The sequence below is a fragment of the Hordeum vulgare genome, chromosome 4H, assembly GCF_904849725.1.
Source record: "Hordeum vulgare subsp. vulgare chromosome 4H, MorexV3_pseudomolecules_assembly, whole genome shotgun sequence".
NCBI classification, from domain to species: domain Eukaryota; kingdom Viridiplantae; phylum Streptophyta; class Magnoliopsida; order Poales; family Poaceae; genus Hordeum; species Hordeum vulgare.
The window spans coordinates 176330523-176343974 of record NC_058521.1 but is presented as its reverse complement, the minus strand read 5'-3'; the positions used below and the strand labels follow the sequence as shown (position 1 = coordinate 176343974).

The following is a 13452-nucleotide window of genomic DNA, read 5'->3' as shown; positions in this document are numbered from 1 at the left end:
CATTTTTGCCGCACCGCTTCCGGCGCGCCTATAAAATGCGGCGCTCGCCACACGCCTTTTCCACGACTCCTCTTCCTTTTCCTCTGCCACGCGCGCCTCCACTGCTCCAGCGCCCCGCCACCGACGCACCACCATGCCGCCGCGCCGCCGAGGAGCGTCGGGCTACCGCGGCGTCCGCCTGCGCCCCAACGGCGGGTACTACTCCGAGATACGCTCCGGCGATCTCCGGCTCAGCCTCGGCACCTACGAGACGACATACGAGGCCGCCCGCGCGTTCGACGCGGCGGCGTGGCGCCTAGGCAGGCCGCGCGGGCAGATGAATTTCCAGGACGTCTACACGCTCTAGCAGGCGCTAGACGTCGCCCAGCCGCCTCGTATTAACACGGCACAAGACCGTGCGGAGCACGCTGCGCGACAGCGCCGCCTCCTCGTCGCCCAGGAGGACGAGCGGGTCATGGCGGAGTGGCGCCGGCGCCACCCGGAGGACGTCGCCTACGAGCAAGTCTACTGGGCAAGGCGCCGCGAGGAGGACACGCGAAGGCGCCGCGATGAGCGGTTGGACAGGTGTCGGCGGAAGGCATTGGCGAATGCGTAGGCGGATATCGTTGCAGCAGGCGGGAGGTCGTTCTTCACGAAAAACGATGATCGTTGGTTGGACATATGGCTCTCAACCTCGGACGACACCGACGAGGATGATGATGGTGATGATGATAGCGACTAGGAGTAGTTTCTATCTAGTTGCACCGTAGTTTTATCTATGCTTTCGAACTATCTATCTAGTTGCACCGATGTAAAATACCTTTGTATCGTTTTTTATTTATGCAATCTATCTAGTTTTTATTTATCTATGCTTTCGATTTATCTAAAATAAAAAAACGTTGTGAGCGCGCGCTGTATTTTTTGCGAGCTGCATTTTAACGCAGCTGCTGAGTCAGCGCTGCGCGCCGCGCCAATCCAGACGATGAACGCGCGGCAAACCAGTTTTTTTACGCGCGACGCGTTCGACGCGTGTTGGAAATGCTCTTATATTGTACTCCTATATTTACTCGATCCGCAACCTTCACACCCGAAACCGAGCCAAACTGCCGCGGCATGGCTACCATCTTCGCTTGACCCTTCCCCATACCCTCACCTCTCGCTTTCGCCTCCATCGTTGCATCCTCCTTTCTTCTTCTTCCCCTCACCGCTTCCATTCGCATTTCCCTCCATATAAAACCCAACCGCACAACTGCCCACTCGCCTCCTACCCAACGGCCGCGCAGACCAAACCCTCCTCCTTCCCGCCGCCGACGCCCTCGCTGCCTCGATGGCGTCCTCCTCCACCGCCTCCTCCTCCGCCCAATTGGGGCTCGGCCTCGGGCTAGGGTTAGGCGCGATGGGTGGTCTGGGGCTCCTCCTCCCCGCCGACCGCGAACACGACCCGGAGCTGGAGCCGTGCTCTCCCCCCAAGGGCGTCCAGCGTCTGCGCGGCGCCGTCCAGCACTACGAGTGGGGCAGCCGTGGGGACGCCTCCCTTGTCGCGCGCCTCGCCGGCGAGACAGAGGGCCGCCCCTGCGCCGAGCTCTGGATGGGCACCCACCCGTCTGCCCCGTCGTCGCTAGCATCCGACGACGATGCCGCGGTGTCGCTCAGGGAATGGCTGGCGCGCAACCCCACTGCGCTCCTCGGCCGCGCCGTCACCGCGCGCTGGGACGGCGACCTCCCCTTCCTATTCAAGGTGCTGTCGGTGGCCAAGCCGCTCTCCATCCAGGCGCATCCGGACAGGGAGCTCGCCAGGGCGCTCCACGCGCTGCGCCCTACCACGTACCGCGACGCCAACCACAAGCCTGAGATGGCCGTTGCCGTCACCGAGTTCCGTGCCCTCTGCGGCTTCGTCAGCGTCCAGGTTTGTGCGCCTGCATTCCTTGCGTGCACGTAGTGTTGAATCGCTACCGTGTTGAATGGCCGATTCATTTCCATTTACGCTGATCTGCGATTGTTCCGATGGTTTGGTTGACCTGGGATTATTATTAGGGTCTGCTGATGCGTTGAGTTTGTTACCTAGGGAAGTTCGATGCGGTAGGTGGGTTGTTTATTCGACGTGGCAAGCAGATTCCCAATATGATTCCTGACCGGTTGGTGGGAATGAGCTGACCAATGTCAAAATACCAAGTGGGGCGGGGATCTGGCTGCTAACGAGTTTGATAATAATAATAGAGATTTGCAACTGTAGAATAGTGTAATTGCTCACTGACAACCCAACGATCAAGGCCTAATTATTCGCGGAAGTACCATCTGCATTTATGTGAGCAACTCTTGTTTCTTTTTTAGAAATTTTGTCAGAAGAAGAGTTTAAAAACAGAGTATGAACATGCTGGCAAATCGCTTGCCTTTCATGAGGTATTGTGGTCCTTGTTCAGAAGACAGTGATGCCGTCCAGCAAGTTGTCCTGGATATCCCTCGACGGCATTGGCATCTTAATTGTTGGCCCCATGCACTCATTCTGTCCAAATCACATACAGCAATGCGGTTGGAAAAGTTCGCTGGTTAGGTAGGTGGCAGGAAATTTAGGAAAATATAATCAACTGATTTTGTTAACACATAAATCATGAACTGATTATCAAATATCCTAACTTTCACGCATCAATGCAACACTGACTCTAGAGAAGAACATCTAACTGCAAAGATCTCTACGGATGGGACTGAGAAATCACAAACTTCACAAAACAAACAATGAATTGGGTACTTTGTCTCTACAACCATGCATAAGAAAAAGTGCTACTGCCGTACAGACAAGGGCATATCACATTGGACTCCAAGTAGTTGAAGGAAGGAAGAGAAGCTGATGCCAAGCCTGCCACCATGCATGGGCGGTGGATGAATATATATCCATTAATTAGTCTCATAATCAACCAGGAAACCACGAAGGTGTGGCAGAGCGAGTGGGTCAGACGAGTGTCAACCACCGAGCCTCGTAGCATGGCCAGATCCGCTAGCCCCATTATCAGTAGTCCAGTACGAAGATGGCAGGATGGTTGGTGCAGAGTGGACGTCGACTGATCGGCCCATCCATATCGGTAGCGGAGGGAAGCGACCCACCCCTTGGACGTGGAAAAGGAAATAGGTCCCTGAGGGCGTGGAAGAGAGAGAGGGAAAGTGTATTCTCATTGCCAGATCGGTTTTAGGTAATGTGGAGGAGAGATGGGCAATGGCAGTTACCTAGCGATTGAAGCGGCGATGGTGGAGGGCTGGAGGTAGCAGGAGAAGAGATGGACGATGACAGCGGAGGAGAGATGGGGAGGAACGACGCTCAGGACAGAGAGATCTGGAGATGAAAAGTGGCGGTTTAGGGGAGAACCAGAGAAGGTGGGGAGGACGTGGGTTTCTTTTCGGTTTTTCATTGGTTCGAACGTGTAGTTTTTCATCGACTGTTATCTGCACAGGGTCACGTCGAGGCGATTAGAAGAAAACCGGCGGGAGGTTTGCACGTACGAGGGCGAGGCTGTGCGTGCGATCGAGGGGTGGGAGGGGAGGTCGAACCATCACGACTGCAGATCCCCCTTTAATAGTAGAGATGATTAGTTACGTATATTTATGGTGGGAAGTATGGAGCAGAGAAATCTTTGCTATATTCATTTTGGAAGAACTATCCTGCTTTGTAGAAAGCACAGTTTGTCTCTTTTTAGATACTGCAAATTATATTTTGCATTGGTTATATTCTTCCAAAAAGGATGCATGATGTTCCAGATAGTGCAAACACTCATTTGTTAAAAATGTGGGCTATGATATTAACTACTCCCTCCGTCCCAAAATAAGTGTCTTAAGTACAAATTTATACTAGAGCTAGTATAAAGTTGAGACAATTATTTTGGGACAGAGGGAGTATGAGCTTTTGGAACTGTAAGAAATTAACAGTTGATTATTTTAGAATCACGTACTGATTAATTCATACTGTGGTCCAGGAGCTGAAGGATGTTTTGAGGACTGTACCTGAGGTTCGAATGTTAGTTGGCAAAGAAGATATTGCGAAGCTTATGACTGCCAAAGAGCACGATGGAGGCATTGGAGTAAGGTCATATTTGCAATCAGCCTTTACTAAGCTAATGGGAACAAGCAAAGAAGCCGTTGCTGAAGCAATTTCCAAATTAAAGAGCCGCTTGAATGCGGAGAATAAGGTAAATATCTTTGCTGGGTTATTGGCATAAACAATTTCATGTTCATTGGAATTACCTATGATTGTGTCCACTGGGAGGTTGATGTCAGTATCTTTCGTTTTTTAGTGCTCTAGTTTCTGCAATTGTTTTGTCCATGTTTGTGTATCTACCATCAGCAGCCCTCCATATTTTTTCTTTCTAAACAATGGTGGAAGTGAAAGTATGTCTAGGAAAGGTATAGTTGAATGCTGCCTACCTGAGAGTCATGTAGGTCAATCTTCTCATAGATGACACAGTAATTTTTTGAGACCTAAGCTGCACACAGCTTGGCTATAAAATGCCTTTGGTTAAATTTTTATTGTCGTGTTTTTTTGCTTTCCAGGTTCTTACAGTTCCAGTGTCTAAAAAAGGTTTTAGGCCAACTGTACGTTATAAAAAAAGAGTAAATATGAGTAATTGACTGAACTTGAATTGTTACTTGTCCTTAGACTGTCAACGTATACACTATGTACTCCCTCCGTTCCTAAAAAAGGTTTTAGAGGTTTCACCAGAAGACTACATGTGGATGTATACAGACATAATTTAGAGTGTTCGTATGTGGTCCCCTAGTGAAATCTGTAAAAAGACTTATATTTAGGAACGGAGGGAGTATGTACTATGCTATAAATAAGCAAACATGAATTTCTTTGGCTGCTTCAGAGTAACATCTCAATATGCTGAAGGGAATGCATACGTATCAATATTTATGAAGCTACCCCAGTGGGAGTAGGAATGCTATAACTACACACTAGTGTAGTTGATGGTTGTCTAGGATCCTACCTATGGAACGCGTAGACACGAAGCACCATTCGTTCAACTCAAAGTGATTCTGGGAGTATTAAGCTGGGTAGGTAATTTGGAAGGTGATGTTTGTGAATATTAAAGATGATACAATCCAGCTAATTAGGTAGTATTCATCGTTTGGTTCTAGCCACCAAAGCGATATCGCTGCTTGCTGAAGCTAGTTATTCAGTTATATTGTAGTGGGCAGCCAACATCATTTCGTAATGCATGTCCCAAGTATTCAGTACAAATTAGGAAGTTGAAATTCTCGCTAAGATACTGGTAGAGGCTAGGGTTCTACCAGGTCTCGGACGTAGGTTGTAGGGGTGTAAGTGCGGGCTGCGAGGTTGGGGACGCCGGCGCCGGCGGTTGGGCGCCGTCGCGGCGTGAGAGAGAGAGAGAGAGAGAGGCGGCTAGGGTTTGGGGCTCCCGTCTCCTGAGGGAGACGACAACAGAATACTGTTTATTGTCTGCTTAATATCGAAGGGGTACATGTGTTTATATAGGAGGACAGCCTCCACTAAACCCTAGATAACTTGGACTCTAATATAACTTGGACTCTAATATAACTTGGACTTCTAATATAACTTGGACTCTAATATAACTAAGATAACTTGGGCTAAGCCCGTAACTAACCCTGCCCATTGGGCCTCCTCCGTTGGTACGTTGTACCGGTCATAACATCTCTCCCCGCCTTCTCAAACAGCTCGTCCCCGAGCTGAACATCTGGAAACTGCTGGCAGAAATCGTCGAGCTTCTCCCAAGTCGCTTCCTCCTCTGGCAGGCCGGTCCACTGTACCAAGACATGCCAGACGCCGCGACGCTGCTGCGCCTGTAGCACCTTCGCCACCTGTGCGGAAGTTGGAAGGAGGCGGCCATCCGAAGTAGGAGGAAGGGCCGGCGTCGCTACAGGAGGGTCCCCGCGGTAGGCCTTCAGTAAGCCGACATGGAAGACGTCGTGGAGGCGAGAACCAGCTGGCAGCTCCAAGCGGTATGCGAGTGTGCCGACACGCTCCAGCACACGAAAGGGACCGGCGTAGCGAGGTCCCAATTTGTGCTTGGAACGCGGGTCCAGAGACTGCGTGGTTCTGTGGAGGAGGCGCAGCCACACCCAATCGCCCACCGCGAACTCCGCCTCGCGATGATGAGCATCGTAGTACTTTTGAGCCAGCTGTTGTGCTTGGAGAAGACGCTGGCGCGCCTCAGCCAGAATGTCGTCGTGGGTGCGGAGTAAGTCGCCCGCCGTCTCGGACCGAGCCGTCCCAGGCTCGTAAGGGAGCATCGTCGGAGGTGGGCGCCCGTAGACCACCTCGAAAGGCGTGGTGCGCAGGGCGGAGTGATAGGAGGTGTTGTAGCAGTACTCCGCCCACGCCAACCAGTCCACCCAAGCTCGTGGACGATCACCAGTAACACAGCGCATGTACATGGCAATCACCTTGTTGACCACCTCGGATTGGCCGTCTGTTTGAGGGTGGAACGCTGTGCTCATGCGGAGCTTCACGCCCGCCAGTCGAAAGAGATCCCGCCAGACATGTCCCGTGAACACGGGATCACGATCGCTGACGATGGACGAAGGAAAACCGTGGAGGCGGACGATGCCGTCGAAGAAGGCCCGCGCCACGGAGGCGGCTGTATATGGATCACCCAGGGCGATGAAGTGTGCGTACTTGGAGAAGCGGTCAACCACCGTGAGGATGACGGACTTGCTGCCCACCTTGGGAAGACCCTCGACGAAGTCCATGGAAATATCCGCCCATACCTGGGAGGGTACGTCCAGCGGCTGCAGTAGACCTGCGGGTCGTAGTGTCTCCGTCTTGTTCCGCTGGCACGTCACGCACGACCGCACCCAGTCGTGGACCATCGCGCCATCACCGGGGATGTAAAAATCAGCACGGAGACGATGGAGAGTCTTCTGCACGCCCTCGTGCCCCCCAGAGTGCGCCAAGGTCAGGACCTGGTGGCGCAGGTCGCCATGGTCGGGCACGAAGATGCGGCGGCCATGTAGGAGCAGCCCCTCGTCCAAGCGCCAGGGCGCGTCCAGCTCGCCGGCGTCAAGGCGCTGGCGCAGGCCCTGCGCGTCCGCGGCCGTCGAAGTTGCTCGGCGGATGTCGTCGATGAAGGCGAAAGATGGTCCGGAGCGGATGCACATGGTAGTGCCAGCCATGGCGACGTCGTCCACGACATCCTCAGTGTCACGGCGGGACAAGGCGTCGGCGACCGTGTTGAGACGGCCGGGGCGGTACTCGACAGTGAAGTCAAAGCCGAAGAGCTTGCCGATCCACTGGTGCTGCGGAACGGTGGAGAGGCGCTGGTCCAGCAAGAACTTGAGGCTGTAGTGGTCCGTGCGCACACGGAATGACCGACCCCAAAGATAAGGCCGCTAGTGGCGCACCGCCTGAACCAGCCCAATAAGCTCGCGCTCGTAGGCCGCGAGCTTGTGATGGCGAGCGGCGAAGGGGCGGCTGAAGAAGGCGAGCGGTCCCTTGCCCTGGTGGAGGACGGTGCCGAAGCCGATGCCAGAGGCGTTGCAGTCCACCACGAACGGCATATTAAAGTCTGGCATCTGAAGGACGGGTCCCGTTGTGAGCGCCCGCTGGAGAGCCTCGAAAGCCGTAGTCGCCTCCTCGTCCCAGGAGAAGGCGTCGCGTTGAAGGAGACGCGTCAATGGCGCGGCGATGAGACCGAAGTCCCGGATGTACTTCCGGTAGTAGCCGGCGAGGCCCAAGAAGCTGCGGAGCGCCCGCGGTGACCGCGGGGTCGGCCACGCGGCGACGGCGGCGACCTTGTCCGCGTCCATCGCTACCCCGTCCGCCGAGATGACGTGCCCCAGGTACACGACGGAGGTTGTGCCGAACGAGCACTTCGAGCGCTTGAGGTGAAGACGATGCGCTCGAAGCTCGTTAAAGATGATGGCCACGTGCTGTAGGTGCTCCGCCCAAGATGCACTGTAGATAAGAATGTCATCAAAGAAAACAAGCACAAAACGGCGCAAGTATGGGCTGAGCACGTCGTTCATCAGGTCCTGGAAGGTCGCCGGCGCGTTGGAGAGGACGAACGGCATCACCAGGAACTCGAAGTGGCCATGGTGAGTGCGGAACGCCGTCTTCTCGATGTCGTCGGGGTGCATGCGCACCTGATGGTAGCCCGAGCGAAGGTCGAGCTTGGTGAAGAAGCGCGCTCCGTGTAGCTCGTCCAAGAGCTCATCCACGACGGGGATGGGGAACTTGTCCTTGGACGTCCGGGCATTGAGGGCGCGGTAGTCGATGCAGCAGCGCCATGTGCCATCGGGCTTGCGCACAAGGAGCACTGGGGCGGAGAACGGCGATGTCGAAATCCGGATGATGCCCTGCGCGAGCATGACCGCCACCTGACGCTCGAGCTCGTCTTTCTGCAGCTGAGGGTACCGGTACGGGCGCACGGTGACAGGTGCCGTGTCCGGCAGGAGGTGGATGCGGTGGTCACAGGGCCACGCGGGAGGGAGGCCCTGTGGCTCGTCGAAGATGTCGCTGTGCTGCTGCAGGAGGTTGGCCAGGAGGGGATGCGCCTCGTCCAGTGCGGCCGCCATCAACTGGAGCTGCGGAGTCGCGGTGCCGGAGCCATCGATGCCTGTCCACTGAACGCGACGGCCGCCCTCGCGCCAGAAGATGAGGGACAGCACATCGAGGTCCCAAAGGATGGGGTCGAGAGTGGATAGGAAGTCGATGCCGAGGATGAAGTCGTAGCAGCCCAGGTCGATGCCGACGCAGTCGATGGAGAACGGCTCGTCGCCGATGAGGACGGGAACCTGTCGCGCCACCCCTGGCAAGCAAGGCGGTCCCCGTTGGAGACGGTGACGCTGAACTTCTCCGAGCCCGCCGGTTGGAGTGCGAGGCGGCGCATGGCGTCCCTGGACAGGAAGTTGTGCGTCGAACACGTGTCCACGAGCGCGGTGAGACGCTCCCCGTTGATCGTCACCGGAAGCAGCATCGTCTTTGCCGTCTTGATGCCAGCCATGGCATGAAGGGAGACGACGAAGGCGGTCGCGTCGACGTCGACCGGCCCGTAGGTCGTGACGCCGGCCTCAGAGAGTGTGGTGGCGTCGAGCTCCGCGGTGAGGGCCTCCACCTCCGCGTCGTCGACGGTCTCCAAGTAGAACAGGCGGGCGCACGTATGACCTGGCGCATACGGCTTGTCGCAGTTGAAGCACAGGCCCTTGCGGTGCCGCTCGAGCTGCTTGGCCGACGTCAAGCGCCGAAAGGTGCGTGTCGGCGCGGGGGCAGCCGCAGTAGCGGCCGGCGGGGCGTGTCGGGGTGGCGGCCGTCGGGGCGGGTCGGGGGACGCGTGCCGCGGCCCGGGAACGCCTGCTGCAGGGCGTTGGCGCGCTGCTCGTACGCGCGTGCGTAATACATGGCCGTCTGCAGGTCCTGGGGGTCGCGCATCTCGACGTCGATGCAGATGTGGTCGGGAAGGCCGCCGATGAAGAGCTCGGCGCGTTGGCGAGCCGTGACATCAGGTGCATGGCAGGCCAACGTCTGGAAGCGGTCGGCGAAGTCCTGCATCGAGGTGGTGAAGGGAAGGCGACCGAGCTCGGCCAAGCGGCTCCCACGTATGGGGGGGGGGGCGAACCGGAGGAGACACAGGTCGCGAAAGCGCTCCCACGGAGGCATCCCGCCCTCGTCCTGCTCGAGGGCGTAGTACCACGTCTGGGCGGCGCTACGGAGGTGGTAGGAGGCGATCCACGTGCGGTCGGACGCCATGGTCCGCTGCCCCTTGAAAAACTGGTCGCACTGATTGAGCCAGTTCAGGGGGTCGACGGTGCCGTCGTAGGTTAGGTGGCGAACTCCAGCTTGGTGAAGCGAGGCGGCTGCTGCACGTGTGGCGAGGCCGCGAAGGTGCCCTCGCGACGACCCAGCGCGGCGGAAGGAGAGTGTTGCGGCACCACGGAGCTCCCGGCATACGGGTCAGTGTACCCGCCGAACCCCCCGAAGGTGGGGGCAGGTGGCTGCAACACCGTCGGTTGTAGCGGCGCCGTCGTGTAGGTCGGCGTGTCGATCCACGTCGGTAGCAGGGATGGCGACGGCGGCCACCGGACCTGGGTGATCGGCAGGCCCTGGGGCGCGACAGTGGCCAGGGGCGGTGGTGCGAAGGGCGCCGCCGGCGGAGGCGGTGGTGGCGGGGTTGCGTACGGAGCCTGGAGGAAAGTCCGGAGGTTCGAGACCGCCAGGTTGAGGTCGCGGATCGCCGAGGACATCTCCGCCGGGGAGAGGACGGGGGCGGGTTCGTCCGCCAGGGCCGCGGTACCGGAGGCGGCCGGACCTGAGGTGGCCGGCGGCGGCGAGTGGTGCGGCGGCGGCGGCTGCTGCGAGGTGGCGGGGAAGGTGGTGGTGGCGGCGGCGGCGGCGGCGGTGGTGGGAAGGTCCGACAAACTCATTGAACCCAAGCTACCTGATACCAAATTGGTAGAGGCTAGGGTTCTACCAGGCCTCGGACGTAGGTTGTAGGGGTGGAAGTGCGGGCTGCGAGGTTGGGGACGCCTGAGAGAGAGAGAGAGAGAGAGGCGGCTAGGGTTTGGGGCTCCCGTCTCCTGAGGGAGACGACAACAAAATACTGTTTATTGTCTGCTTAATATCGAAGGGGTACATGTGTTTATATAGGAGGACAGCCTCCACTAAACCCTAGATAACTTGGACTCTAACATAACTTGGACTTCTAATATAACTTGGACTCTAATATAACTAAGATAACTTGGGCTAAGCCCGTAACTAACCCTGCCCATTGGGCCTCCTCCGTTGGTATGTTGTATCGGACATAACAGATACATGTAGGGCTTGTTTAGTTAATCCCTCCCACAAGGGGATTGGGGGGTATTGTAGGGGATTTTGGCAGATTTTCACTTGTGGGGGATTTAATCCCTCTCAATCCCCTTCAAATCTCAACGAACCGAACAAGGCCGTAGTGGACTGTTACCTCTTGCACTGGTGCTTTCCCTGCGGAGGAGTTTTCTTAACTGATAATCGTATGAAGTTTTACTTTGCATACATGGAGCCACCATACAATCTGAAAGCTATTGTAAGCATAAGGTACACTATGTGTTATTGTTGTCTTTGTTCTTCCCCTCATGGCACATCGATTTAGTTTCTGCTATTTTCCTCCTGCTGTCTTGTGTTAGTTGAGTCAGGATCATCGCACCATGAGGAATGTGCACATGCAGCTTTTGCTTGTTTGAAGAAAAAAAGTCATATATGTTTTGGAAAACAGTAGTATTTTGTAATTCAACTGTTTGCGCTGATAATGTCTTCTTCCATTCAGATTAGAACCTTTACAGAGAAGGAGCAACTAGTTTTATCACTAGAGCAGCAATACCCAGGAGATGTTGGCATTTTATCAGCATTTTTCTTTAACTATGTGAAGCTCAGCCCTGGTGAAGCACTTTACATTGGTGCCAACGAGCCACATGCATATCTATCAGGAGAGTGTGTTGAATGTATGGCCACCTCAGACAACGTTATTCGTGCTGGTCTGACTCCTAAGTACAAAGATGTCCAAACTCTTTGCTCCATGCTAACATACAAGCAGGTTCGTCTATTTGTGTTCCTTCCATTTGTACCTCTGGTGTCCTGTTTATAATCTCAATTCTTTTGGCATGCAGTTTCTTTATTTGGCATATTGTGTTTATTTTTGACAGCATACAGTTTAGCATCATCTACCGGCAGTCAATAGTGTTTCTGATTATTTTTCCTGCAGGTTAATCGTAACTGGTTATATTGTTACATGCTAGTGCGCTAAAATCGGTTGTTCATAACTTAGTTTAGCAATTAGAAGTGATTTTTGAAAACAGTTGGAGTTTGATCACATTGAGAAACGTTTGCTGGAATATCTGATGGGCCAATGAGGCTTTTACATATGTTGCTTAAATTATTGTTTAAAACACTAATGTTCTATTCCCTTAAGTAATACACATTTGATCTTGTGCATGCAGATGTTCCCAGAAATTTTGCAAGGTGTTCTGGTTCAGCCATATGTAATTCGCTACACACCCCCGTTCGATGAGTTTGAAGTTGACCGCTACTTACTACCTCAAGGTGAATCGGTTACCATGTTAGCAGTTCCCGGCCCGTCCATCTTCCTCATCATGACTGGGGAGGGTGAGATCCAGGCTGATGGCATGCCTGACGAAGGAGTAGCAAAGGAAGGGGATGTTTTCTTTGTGCCGGCACGCACGGAGGTGAAGCTTCACGCTTCAGGCCCTGGGTGCTTGCAGCTGTACAGAGCCGGAGTAAACAGCAGATTCTTCTGTTGACATGGATAACCCTGCAGATCTGTAATTTCAAGGGCCATGGTTGTTGCAAGAGGGGGTCACCCAGTGTTTGTACGAGACTGCGTTTACCAGGTTTTTACATGCATAATCAAGAATACTGAACTTGTTGTAAGGTTAGTTAGCCAAAGATATCATAGTGTATAGGCAAATCGAGAGTTAAGTCCATTCGTTCATATCTTAATCATGTTTACGTATTCATAGGCATCTAATTTTCTGTAAGCTGGGAAGAGCAAATGCAGTCTGTAGTTAAGTTTCAACTATCTATGTGTACATGGAAATTGGAAAGGATGGAGGTTGCTTTGTATCTTAAAAAACAGGAAGAAAAATGAATGTCTTCTTATCTCGTGCTTAATGTGTTAAAAAAGGTGAGATGCATGTGTTTGGTTCCATGGGAGTTTTCCCTGCCTCGTTGTAACGGATCAATCTAGATCTCACGAGTAGGAGTAGTTGGGACTGCTGGTACAACAAACAGAGGTCCTGTCCAAAGAGAGCGACTGACAGAGCTCGGAGAAACAGAGTGGGAGAGATGGAAGCGGCAAGTCCGGCGGGGTACTCGGCGGCAAGATGAACCCGCCTGGGGAGGTCGTTCGCGGGGGAGTGATTAGCGCCAGGAGGTGGAACGACATCAAGAAGAGATCGAGGCAATTGCACAGGTGCTCTCCGGATCGGGAGAGAATTCGGGAGTGGATCAAAAGGCGCAAGAAGGAGCTGATCTGCGGGATTTCAGGTGAGATCCCTTCTGATCTGGATTGGAAAAAAATTCCATTGATTGGGAAAGGAAAGGGGTACAAGGGGATGAGAGGACCGGTGAAATTAGGAGAGGGGAGAAATTAGTGTGATTTTTGTTTGGAAACTGATCGTTCATGACCATTTATTCTCAAATTTTAATGTCATTTGCCTTCCGTTTATGCCTCTGGGTGACAGAGGGGAGCTATATCAAGTGGAGGGTGAGGAATCGTGCCACCACAACTTTTCTGTTCTTGCAATTGGGGGTCGTGTTCACGGAGAATAGAAAAGTAGGGGGTGGGAGTTTTTGGTGTGTGTGGGGGTGGGGACCCAGCAAGCAGGGCTACATTAGCCGGCCAAAAAGTCTCGTGTAACAACACGAGACCGACGCCCTAGACGATTTCCTTTTATTTCGTTTTCGTCGTGTGACTTATTTGCCTGTCACATTCATCATCGCATACCCCGCATTGCATC

At 54.1% G+C, this 13452-nt stretch overlaps 1 protein-coding gene across 1 annotated transcript; it reads left to right on the top strand.

Annotated features, from left to right (window-relative positions):
* The first annotated feature begins 1071 nt into the window (after nucleotides 1-1071).
* Nucleotides 1072-12595, top strand: LOC123448330 (mannose-6-phosphate isomerase 1-like). Its single transcript, XM_045125170.1, has 4 exons — nucleotides 1072-1885; nucleotides 3942-4154; nucleotides 11244-11510; nucleotides 11914-12595. Exons 1-4 carry the CDS (start codon nucleotides 1307-1309, stop codon nucleotides 12232-12234), a joined length of 1380 nt encoding a protein of 459 aa, XP_044981105.1. The 5' UTR covers nucleotides 1072-1306; the 3' UTR covers nucleotides 12235-12595.
* Nucleotides 12596-13452: the final 857 nt, after the last annotated feature.

Coding starts and splice junctions, on each gene's coding strand:
- LOC123448330 (XM_045125170.1), top strand. CDS start 1,307: ATGGCGTCCTCCTCCACCGCCTCCTCCTCCGCCCAATTGGGGCTCGGC. Junction 4,155..11,243: donor GCTTGAATGCGGAGAATAAG/GTAAATATCTTT, acceptor TCTTCCATTCAG/ATTAGAACCTTTACAGAGAA. Junction 11,511..11,913: donor CCATGCTAACATACAAGCAG/GTTCGTCTATTT, acceptor TTGTGCATGCAG/ATGTTCCCAGAAATTTTGCA.